At 43.5% G+C, this 12,265-nt stretch overlaps 2 protein-coding genes across 2 annotated transcripts in view; both read right to left on the bottom strand.

Moving 5' to 3' along the window:
- ptc (protein patched) overlaps positions 1-888 on the bottom strand; it is a 20,892-nt gene extending 20,004 nt beyond the window's left edge. The window contains 1 exon segment of the mRNA XM_011506046.1: positions 564-888. Within this exon segment, the coding sequence (XP_011504348.1) occupies positions 564-749 (186 nt within the window). The 5' untranslated portion in view covers positions 750-888.
- A 1,802-nt stretch (positions 889-2,690) lies between these two features.
- LOC105367649 (ejaculatory bulb-specific protein 3-like) lies at positions 2,691-8,599 on the bottom strand (the record flags this gene model as incomplete). The annotated part of the gene is made up of 3 exons (XM_011506417.1): positions 8,407-8,599; positions 6,033-6,247; positions 2,691-2,753 (listed from the first exon to the last, which is right to left on the bottom strand). Coding segments are annotated over exons 1-3 (471 nt in total), but the record flags the coding sequence as incomplete, so codon positions are not given.
- Positions 8,600-12,265: the final 3,666 nt, after the last annotated feature.

The following is a 12,265-nucleotide window of genomic DNA, read 5'->3' as shown; positions in this document are numbered from 1 at the left end:
TATAGTAGTAGTAGTAGTAGTAGTAGTAGTAGTAGTAGTAGTAGTAGTAGTAGTAGTAGTAGTAGTAGTAGTAGTAGTAGTAGTAGTAGTAGTAGTAGTAGTAGTAGTAGTAGTAGCAGCATCAGTAATAGTGTAGTAGTTGCAGTGTAGTAGTATTAGTATTAGTATTAGTATTAGTATTAGTATTAGTAGTAGTAGCAGTAGTAGTAGTAGCAGTAATAGTGTAGTGGTAGTAGTGTAATAGTAACAGTAATAGTAGTAGTAGTAGTAGTAGTAGTAGCAGCAGCAGCAGAAGCACCAGCATCAGCGGTGGCGGTGGCGGCACGCCTTTGATGTTTCGACGGCTGCTGCGCTGTCGCGGCACGTGTGTGCACTTTGGGCGCGCAGCCAGCCAACGAAAGCAACGAAAGCAACGAAAGCAACGAAAGGAAGGAAAGAAAAGGCAAGGAAAGGAGAGAAAAGGAGAGAAAAGGAATGGAAAGGAGAGAAAAGAAGAGGATAGGAAAGGGAAGGAAAGAAACGGAAAGAGCGAGCGCAGTAGAAACGACTGCTGGTACACGTACCTTCTCGAGTTGATCGAGGGCGAGTGCTGCGTCGGTCCAGCTGGGCCTGACGTAAAGATCCGTCTCGTGCCTATGCTTAACGCGATCGACCGGCTGCCGCCTGGCATCCTTGGCCTCTTGGGCCCCGAACGCAGGGACGGGGGGGCGTCCCGCTAGGATCCCTGTAGGGCCGGACGCAGCGACCATGGTCCCTCGAGCATTGGGCCCGGGCGTCGTCGCACACACACACTGCGGTTATCGCGCGCGCACGTGACACGTTCAAGCCTAGGAGGCGCGCTGAACCTCGCGCGTCCACGTCTGCCTCAACGTCAACGTCAACGTCAACGTTCGCCTTCGCGTTCGCGTCCACGTCCGCGTCCACGTCCACGTTCACGTTCACGTTCACGTTCACGTTCACGTCCACGTTCACGATTACGTCCACGTTCACGTTCACGTCCCCACGTTTGCGTCCTCCAAGACGGTTAAGGCTAACAGAGGTCGCGAGCGCGGTGCTCGCGCTCTACTCGTGGAAGACCCTTGTAAAGGCCCAATGACCTGCTCGAAACTCCGCTTCGCATCGACTGGCAAAGCGCGACGCGGCAACTGAGCGCGAAGCTGCCGCTCGATCGGGTGGCGGCGCCGTCGGCGGCTTGCGGGGGCTCCGAGCGGCGACGGTGGCGATGGATGGCCGTGGAAGTGGGAGCCGGCCAGGCCAAGCCAAGCCAAGCAAGCCCCGATCAGGGACGAACGAGGGGACCGGAGTACCCCGGGGACCGGAAGGGAGCGAGCGCCGGCCCTGGCAGCCCGCGGCTCGTTGCTAGGATACGGGGACCACACGCGCGCCGCTCCCCGAAATCGCGGCCGCGCGCGGCCCAGAGCGAGACCGAGAGAAAACAAAGAGCCGATGCGCATGCACCAATTAACCTGGATAATCCGGTTAGCCCGCTCGCCCCCGCCCGGCGCGCCCTTCGCTGCCAATGAAGACTTCTAAGTAAATAATAGTCCTCCCTCGCTCGCCACCACCCTCCTATTTCACCAAATTTCGGGGCTGTAAATCTCCGACGGGGCCCCAGCTCGCTCGCGTCTTCCCCAACCCCCCCGTCCACCGACCAACGTCCACCGTCCGCCATCCCCTCGGTAACCGCGGCCCCGGCTACGACGAATGAGAGAGACCTCGCCCCCCCCCCTCCACCAGCATCCCTTTCCGCTCGACGGCCCGGCCTTGCCGCTCGTCCCCCCCCCCCCATGCTAGCCGCGCTTTATTTACAATTGCCGATAATTGCCTTCGCTTAAACTTTTATCGGAGCGGCTCTCGAGGGCCTCCCGCTGACGATTTAACGCGCGGCACGTTCCATCGCGTTGGCCGCCTTCCCCTTTGATGCCGCTTGAATATCAAAATACTGGCAGCTGATCACCGAGTCGCGGCCGTTTTCTCAGGAAAAACGCTCGCCGCCGCCCGTAACGAATTGCCAGGGCTTCAACATTTTTTTGCCCTACAACATTGTCGGACTCTTTTATCTTTCATTCTAGGCAGACTATAATATTACAATAACAACAATCGACAACGTTTATGTTAATATATTTATTGGTGAAACTTCTTTTTTTTTTACAATACTCGCTTTTCTTAGTAAATACAATTCCTTTGCCTCGTCTTCGCTTCATGCCACTTCTTTTTCCGTCATCTTACCGCAATAACGAAAGCTTAAATGTCGATTATTGATCGTGGATTAGGAAATTGTTACCTTAAACGTCAGTGGGCCACTGCGTACGTGTTGTATATTTATTTTTTTATATTAAAGAAACAATTTTTAACAAACTTTTAAAAATACGAGCAATGATCGAGAGTTATAATTATTACACCTCAGAGTATATATTTTATTTAATAGTACATTTTGCAAGATAATGCCACACAGTAATTACTCAACTTGAAGTTGGTATTTTTTTCTGCTCGTATCTATTTCCCTTTTGTTTATTATTATTATTATTATTATTATTATTATTGTTGTTGTTGTTGTTGTTGTTGTTGTTGTTGTTGTTGTTGTTGTTGTTGTTGTTGTTGTTGTTGTTGTTGTTGTTGTTGTTGTTGTTGTTGTTGTTGTTGTTGTTTTATGTAGTAGTAGTAGTAGTAGTAGTAGTAGTAGTAGTAGTAGTAGTAGTAGTAGTAGTAGTAGTAGTAGTAGTAGTAGTAGTAGTAGTAGTAGTAGTAGTAGTAGTAATATTATTGTTATTGTTATTGTTGTTGTTATTATTATTTTATTTCTTCATTCGCCAAGCGAAATAAGATGTAATTATTAAAATGCCCAAGTAAAAAACAGTCGACGTTTCGGCAATGAAATGCGTGTTAAAGGTATTCGTACGTGACAAGATATAACTAAAAATCGTCCGAAAGACCATTAGGCAAATATCATTCAAGGCGACGACGATGAGTTTTAAACTTTTGATCAATTGCGATTGCTTGCGGTAATTCCTAGCTCCTTTGATTCCAAGAGGCTTAGCGAAGTACTAAATAATAAAAGAAATAATGTATCGCGCGGCGACGCGAGTCGCTCGCTCGTAGTCGACCTTCAAGGAACAAAACGAAGCTCCGAGAGAAGGATGTCGAGCGTTTCGGATAAGCAACGTAAGTTTCTCGTAATAGTGTAAAACAATAAAGCCAACGATAAACGAAAATCCGAGTCCCCATGGGTCAATGGGAAAAACGTGCCAGGCAGCCTTGGCCGTATCTCAAGAAGGATGGAAAGGGAAACGACCGGGGAGTGGGGCGAGGTTGCGAGAGAGGTGCCCGAGAGGACCCACGGGAAAAGCCGCTCCTCGTTTTGTCCCTGCGCAACATCACGGGAGCGTCCCACAGGGCGCAAAGGCTCGGGCATGATTATTTTTCGCCGGACGGCTTGCGAAAGGATGAAGGCGTCGGATTCCAGGGCTTTTCCGGGCTGACTTGGGCTTGGGGCGTTCGTGTCGAGGCCCGAGCCGCTCTCATGATTGGGCCCCGCGCGCCGCTGGGGACGGGCCCTGCTTGATAAGGCACGCTTTCTCTCTCTCACTCTCGACATCTCGTAGGACGTAGCCAAGCGCTGGCGAGGAGAGAAGGAAGGAGCGAGAGAAAGAGAGGTGAGTTTCTTCTACCGAGACCACCCAGATTGTTCTCCTTCCTCGTCCCCCGAGAGCGGACGATTTCACGCGTGAAAATGAGCGGCTGAGAGCGATCGAGAAAAAGACACGTCGATAGATAGAAAGATAAATATATATATATATATATATATATATATATATATATAGAGAGAGAGAGAGAGAGAGAGAGAGAGAGAGAGAGAGAGACCGCAGCAACAGCAGCAGTAAGAACAACGGCAGAAGATTGACAGAGCCCTGCGAGCGAGAAAATGGCGATTTTCTGAAAGGCGACGGACGGCCTCATCTCCGACGCGCTCAAAGAGAAAGGAGAGGCGGGAAGAGGCGCGCCGCCGTCGCTCTGGGTGGTCCTCTGGACTGCCGAACTCGCTTGCGTAAGCGAGTAGTCGACCCCGATTATCCTATATGCAATTTCATACCGCGCTCGTATCCGATTGCCCCTCGCCGTCCTAGGTAAGCGTCGTTCATCCCCCTCGCTCTTCCAAATTCGGTGCTCACGGTTCTTTTCTCGTCTACTCGACAGCGGGGCAAAAATCGGGGCACCGATGATCGTCCGTTCGTTGTCCTTCTCACAGCGAGCCTATTCCTTTAATACGAAATCGGCACGCGCTCTTATGGGGATGGGCAGGAAACGTCGTCGTACGGCCCACCCACGTCGAGTGGCCCACCCAGAAGGAGCGCGCGAGAGCGAGAGAGGCGCATTCACCAAGCACTTGCGCTCTTTTCAAATTAATCCGAGGAGCGTTGTCCTGCAATTATTGATTGCTCGCCGGCGTGTCGTCCGGCTGGCTGCCGACCCGCTCGCCTCCACGATATGGGTGGTCGCGAATCTCTATTCGCCTCTGCCCGGAGCACCGCCTGGGTGGTCCCCCGGGCGTATGTACGCGCTGACTCTCGGGCGCCTCTTCCCCCTCCGCTCTACCCGTCCACCGCCTTTCCCCAACCGCTTTGCATTTTGACGACGCTCCCTCTCCCCTGCCCCTGACCCCTCGCGATCGCACGCTCGCTCCTTCGTTCCACAACTCCCCTCCACCGCCGTTGCCCCTCTGCCCGCGGCACTAGCATCACCGACGGCGCTCTATCGAGGCATCTATTTGTACGAGAGCGCTCGCGCGCCCGCTGAAAGCTTTACGAGGAAGGAGATAAAGGGAGCAGCAGGACACGCTGGCGATGCGTGTGGTCGCGACCTCGGTTTTTCTAATAAGCGCAAGCCAATGAACGATCGAACGGACTATCGAACCAACGAACGGAAGACAGAACGGACGTTCGAACGGGCGAACGGATGGATCGGCGGGTATGTGGATTAGCGAACGAGGGAACGAGCGACGAATTCGCGAGTGCCGATCGATTTCCAGAAGAGAATGCCGCCATGGCCCCATCCGCAAGTAGTGAATCGAATGTAAAGTCAGACGCGACGAGCGCCCTGGACGGCCTGGACCACCCAGGCCGACTTATAGCTGCCGAGCCCGGGACACGACTTCGCTAGCCCGCAGGAAGGGAGAAGTGGAAGGGAGCAAGAGCAAGAGCGACAGCAGGAGTAACAGCAAGAGCAAGAGCAGTGAGCAAGAGCAATAGAGAGAGAGAGAGAGAGAGAGAGAGAGAGAGAGGGAGAGAGAGAGAGAGAGAGAGAGGGAGAGAACTAAACCAGGTATCTGCGCTCGACCATAAACAGCCGCCGAGCTGGACCACCCAAGTTGGCCACATCTCACTCTCGCCCATTTACCGCTCTCTTATTCATTTACCTCGGTCGCACTATTTAGCCGCGGAATATCAGCCGCACCGGAAGAGTGTACCGCTGGCTGCGCCTCGCCGACGAGAGAAAGCGTAGCCGAGCTCTTGACTTTTCCCCTCGCCGCGGGTTACGCACCGCCGACGATTTAAGGATTCAGTGCACTAGAGGACGGACAGAGACTATCGTGCTCAAGGGCACTCGCCTCATGAGTTTGTAATACTGTATTTTTCATCGCCGCTTGATTTCTCTTTCTCTCGTTTCCCCTTGCTTCTCCGTCCCTTACCGTATAGTCGCTTCTCCCTCGCTCGCTCTCTCTCTCTCTCTCTCTCTCTCTCTCTCTGTCTCTCACACGCACGCACACTTTCTTTTCTCCCCATTCCCTGTCCCACCCGCCCTCGCCCTGGGCCTCTGCCACGTCCCGCCCTGTCGTCCCCATATATCATGTAGCCGAAGAAGCGAAGCAGCTATAAGGAAAAGGAAAGAACGAGTTTGTACAATAATGCGCACGGCGCTACATGCGCCTCGTACGTAGAGATCTACTTTAACGTTAAGCGCCGAGATAGGCGACCCCCTTTCTTCTTGCGCGCATCGGGTTGCGGTTACTGCAGGCACTGCCTCCCTCACTCGACCTTGTCATCGTCGACGTCCTTGCCCTCACCCTTGTCCTTATTCTCGGCGCTGAGGTAGCGCTCGCGGTATGCACCCGTCGGGTCGTACCTCAGCTCGAGGAGGGCCCAGTCCTCGGGCCGATGGTCGATCAGGTAGTACGTAAGCTTCTCCGACATCCTCCGCTGGGCCTCACTGCAGCCCGAGCAGTTCGTTGCTAGGGCGTCCGGGAGGTTGGCTGGAAATGAACATTAACGTCTGCATTTCAAATCGTCAGTCAATATTATGAGTCCCCGATGAACGGAGGGATGGAAAAGAAAAGCAAATACAGGACACTGTCGACGCCGTCATCGTTGTTGGCTCGCCGTTTCGTATGACTCTAACGTGGATTATATAATCGGCCATTCGGATCGCGTGGACGGTAATGGAAAACGCCAGTCACGTCAAGCAATTATAAATTATGGTATTTGTTTTTCAGCTTATGTATCATTTTTTATTTATGTAAACAAATTGGCTCTTAATGTACGAATGCAAGACAGCGGCTTACAATGTCTTACATTTAGCGCTAATGTTATTCTTTTATAGCGCGCACAATTAACTTTTTTTTCTCTCTCTCGAGAAGACCGACTCTTGAGCGTGTAAAGTTCTGAAAAAACAGTAAAGAATAAAACAAGATTCGCTGAGAAAAAGAATATGCCGCTAACATAACGCGTCGTCGTCGTCGTCGTCGTAGTCGTCGTCGTCGTCGTCGTCGTCGTCGTCGTCGTCGTCGTGTCGTCAAGTTTTTTTGTCCTTTTTATTTTTTAGATAAAAATATACACTCCATACATAATTTACAATATTATTGCAGAAAATTATTACATTCTCTTTAATATCGGAATCTTGTAATAAAACTTTTTCCCCTTCGATACAACTTTCGTAGAGGTCTAATTAAAATATTTACGGTGATAAATTTCAAAATATAGAGTTCGGTAAAATAAGTCCTGGAAATAAAGCTATGAAATTAGATATTCGCATTCATTCGTATAATCTTCATTAGTGCATTAGTTCCCTAGCTAACCGTATAATTTATGCTAGAATTAATATGGCTACTTATACGCCGGGGCAAAAATAATCTATTAAAAAATTTTACCTTAAGCAATAAAGTCCTGACATCGTAGGCAATTCGCAGCAACTTACGAGCTTATCCTTTTTATTTCTCTCTCTATCTCTCTCTCTCTCTCTCTCTCTCTCTGGCGTGATGGGCGGCATTTGTATTGTAAATTCTAATAAAAGTTATGAAAAATTGACATATAAATCCCGCAACCGTGCACGGGACGTAATAAAGAGGATCGTTTGCAACGATGAAAATCCAGCAAAATCTTTTAATTTTTACGATCCTCATCATCGGTCATTATCATCATTATCATCGTCGTCATAGTCGTTTTTGATGTTCTTCTTCTTATACTTTTTCTTCTTATTCTTATCATTATCATTATCATTATTATAATCATCGTCGTCGTCGTCGTCGTCGTCGTCGTCGTCGTCGTCGTCGTCGTCGTCATCATCATCATCATCATCATCATCATAATTATCATTATTACCGTTGTTGTTACCGAATTGTTATTTATATCGCCATTATTGTTATTGTAACCGTTATTCTTACGAAATATTACTACGAATAATCATTATAATGATGGTTTTAATGAATTTTATAACCGCAATAACGTGCAGCGATTATTTTGACTTGTTGCGAATAGTTTACTGAAAATGGACAATCAAGAGTATCCCGTGTAAAATATACTCTTTACGTTGCACATCCGTAACCGCCGACCGCAATGGCGAACTGTGGTTTCTTAAAATTCTCGTTATCTTTAAATTCTACATTTATTTTGCTTCTCTTTTTTTTCTCCACAAAGTCTAACGGCCCTATAAAATTCGCGATTTTACAAACACGGGGAATGACATGGAACCTTTATGACTCAAGTCTTGCTTCAGCATGATAAATATCACACCTGGAGTGCGTGCTCTTCAACCATTTCATTACCTTCCTACTACCCAGTTCGCCAATCCCTTTGCGCCTAACGTTCAAAACAAAGATCTCTGCTCGGATTTTATATTCGCTGAACTCTACGATATAGGATTTAAGAGAGCAAAAAGTACACGGTACGATGGTAAAAAATAGTAGCTTCTTCATTAATAGTTACTACATTGTAGCAATTCGAGTCGAAGCTCCGAGCGTCGAATACAATCCCTCGGCTCCGCGGATGGCATTTTTTTGCCCGATCGCAGGAAGCTTAGCCGAGCTAACGATCAGCGCCAGCGTTATTCTACAGGAGCAAAAAATTCCCTTCTATTCTTAATACGAATTCTCATTAATACGAATGAAATTTAGCGACGGAGGCCTCAGTCGGTCACCTTTGAGCTCAGCGGCGTCTGGCGTGCAGGGCTTCAGATCCAGGAGGCAGCCGACGTAGTTGGTCAGCAATCGCTCGTTACCAATGACCGCGTCGATATCAACGTCGTCGTATTTAGTGGTGTAGGCGCGCTTATCCTCAGCAGCCGCGATCACAAGGCAGATCGCCACGAGGGTAATTGTTAAGCCGGCCATAACTCTTTAACTATTGTCCGGAGCGTGGTAGTGTCCTCGTGCTTTATAGGCCATGTCATTAGCGTTCTCGCGTGCGGACTTAACGAGTTAACGAGAGTAAGGCTACCCCGCTACCCGCATTTCCCTGTCCGCGTTCTCGGAGCTCGACATCGCTAATGACGCAAACATCTTAACAACACACTCGGCGCAGTGGATCGCGAGGCAGTTGTCAACGGGGTTCCGCATTCGCGAGATTTGACGTATTAAAATTAAATGGGAGTAGCGAACTCCTGAAGTAGAAGAGAGCTTATTGTAAGGGTTGACGACGCGACGCCGTATCTCGCCCTTGCGATTGAACATACCAGCGATCATGGTAGTACAAGGGGTAGACGTGGATAGATAGATAGGGTGAAAGACGAATAGGATCGGGTTAGGTAGGTAGGATTCGTTTATCGGTAGGCTGTTGAGGTGAAAACCGTTACGATGCCCGTGCTCTGTATTTCCAGTATTAGCTTCTAATGGCTAATCTGGGCGCGACGAATGAATTTACATTTTCCCTCGCTTCGCCTCGTGTGGTTTTGGGGTAAGTGCTCGCGAATAGGCAAAACGGACAATGAGTCATTTTCGAGGATTTTCCGAGAATGGAGGTTTCCCAATGCTATTATTTGGAGCCGCGGCAAACTTTCGTGGCTAATGCATCATTCGAAAGTGATGCGTTTGACGCATTGTCCTCGTGTACACCTGAGCGCATAGCTTTCCAATTCTTTCTTTTGAAATTTCGGTCGTAAGCATTAAAATATCAACCGTAAACATGGCTAAAATAGGTCGTCGAGGGAAAAGCCTTTTCTCCAAAATCGTGATTCACCAATATTCTTAAAAAAAAAAAAAAACTCTAAAAGAGATCAGATTTTTACGGTTTATTTTTAAACTACGTATAGATTATTTGAAAAATGCAGTCGTTGTGCATCGAATTTCATATACTATTTTTTTTCGCGCGATTCAAAAACTTCTTGCGAGTTTTTAAGATATTTGATATATTTTGTACAATATTTGGTTAATGGATAATATACTTATTGTAAAAGTTTTTACAATATATTCGCAAGTAATCGATTAATAATAGTTTATCAATTGTCTATATATTAAAATATCATAAAGGTAAGTAATATTTATCGATTCAGATTATAAGCTCTGTGAAATGTCGGCAAAAATATTTAATTTTATTCAATATGGATTAGTTATGTAACTAGCCATGACTGGTTTTAGTTTTTAAAGTGATTTTCCTATACCGTCTTACAAACCAGCTTTCGCATGCATATATATATATATATATATATATATATATATATATATATATATATATACATGCGAAAGCTGGTTTGTAAGACAGAAAGATAATTGTTTAGTAAAAAGTTCGTGCCTGTGCCTTTCCTCCTTGAAGAAGATAAAATGTATAAATATATGGTGCTGAAGATTTTCAAGCTGATTTCAATCTATGTTTAGAAAAGATATTACAAAGAGAAATTAAAGAAACAGTCTAGAATGAATATACAGCTAAACTATAAAAGGAAATATACTTAAGAAGGGCAATAAAATTTTAGTACCCATTAATATAACGATTATTAATACATTTGTTTTAACTTTAAATAACTTAATTATATTTTTTATGACTCATGAATGTAAGATATAATTAATAATTGTCATTTATTGCACATAAATAATCATAAATCATACTTCTATACAAACGTTAGAGATGAAGAGTTCCTTGAATCATTAGTAGCTCAAAGCACTAACGTCCATATTTAATAGACAAAAAATAATTAATCATATTTCAATGAAAATATCTCCAAATAGATTTACACTGAAATCGTAAAAAATGAATACTCTCAAGGCAAACATTTTTGGTTCATGAATCACATTATTTTGTTATTTTATGTTAACATTATCTTCCGTTGCTTATCCTAGGTGGTATGTATCTTTGCTCGTAGGACTACATTGAACGCATAATAAGAGCCTCCTTATTATCAAAAATAAAATCAGTTGGAATTGATAACGAATAGTCGAAAACATGAATCTCCAAAGCCTGCTGTACGTTAATACGCCACAGCCATGTAAGTGGAAGTAATTTATCTTTTAACGTTTCTAATATAAAATACGTTTAATGACAATATATTTACAAACAATAAAATAAAAAGTAGGCCTTAAAAATTTACTTTGAGCAATATTTCAATGCCAACAACAATGAGATGTTATCAATACTATCCATATTTTTTATTACCTTTGAAATATTAAGATTAATTGTTATTATTAAAAATTAATTTTTACTTAGAATATAAAATAAAAAACAAAAATTATCTTGCATCAAATAGAATTGTTTTAATTGCCATTAATAGGTATAGTTATAATATACTTCCGATCGCGTTTAAAATACTTTTTTTTAAAATAATGAGATATGATTTATGAAGGAAAATTCGTATATTATTTTTGTTGAAGTTACTAATAAACGATCATTAGTGTCTTTCGTCCCATCACATGTTGTGCAGATCAATATGCGTGCCTAGAGTGACTTTATAAACACGTGTCTTTTTCTGAAACTATTATTTTGTCTACATAACTTTTTTATACAATTTAATATAATCAAATCCAATTATTACAGTGATCAACTTTATATTGAAAATTATTATTGCTGAAGTTTTATTATCATAATGATTAAGTTAAATTTTCCATCTTCTGATGTCATAATCAATAAAACAGATATCCAAGACAATATGAAATCATTATGTAATATGATGCTGCTCGACACATAATAAGGAGTAAGTTATATTTTTTAGATAGATGATTTAGAGCATTTATTAGATTTTCGAAGATTATTAAAATGATTGCTAATTAATTATTGCGATACAAATTTATTTTTGAAAAATTCACGTAAGACATGATGAATGTCAAACGGTGGAACTCTCTAAAAGCGATCGTATCTTAAAAGGGAATAATTTATTAATAAGCTATTTGTTTCAGATATGAATAGATCGATTAAAGTAATCAATATAATAATAATAATAATAATAATAATAATAATAATAATATTAAGGATGATGATGATGATGATGTATAAATAAATATATATTTTTTTAAATGTGCTATTGGTAAGTTGAAAATTGCAGTGCTGAAATTGGAAACTAGAACATGAGAAATAAAATTACTTTTAAATTGAAATTATTATTACATTGACATACGATGTTTTAGTTAAATTAATAGGCATTTTTCATACATGGATATTATGAGCTAAGTATTTCATTTTGCAGTTACATTTTACAAAGAGTGACAGAATTTGTTAAAACTATTTCTCCATTGGTATAAATAACAACATCCATTCGTTGCGTTTTTCATTTGAATATGCTTAAAAGAATAAAAAGAATAAAAAATATATATACATATATATATATATATATATAATAGAAAAATAAAAATTGCTTTAAGACATTAGCGATAACATTAAGAGTTAAAAGTTATATTAGAATATTGCAGGCCGTGTGAACAAGGCATTTCATTGCCTGTAAAAGCAGATTGAAATTTAATATAATAACCAGCTCGCGCATTTCTCGCGATACCCAGAAATTTATTATATCAATTATTGTTCGGTTACTATTTATCTTGGCCCGATGACGACGCACTTTGCATTATAACACTCTT

This window comes from Ceratosolen solmsi, unplaced genomic scaffold (assembly GCF_000503995.2).
Source record: "Ceratosolen solmsi marchali unplaced genomic scaffold, CerSol_1.0 scaffold7, whole genome shotgun sequence".
Lineage (NCBI taxonomy): Eukaryota > Metazoa > Arthropoda > Insecta > Hymenoptera > Agaonidae > Ceratosolen > Ceratosolen solmsi.
Note: the sequence above shows the minus strand (reverse complement) of the source record. Positions and strands in the feature narration are given on the sequence as shown.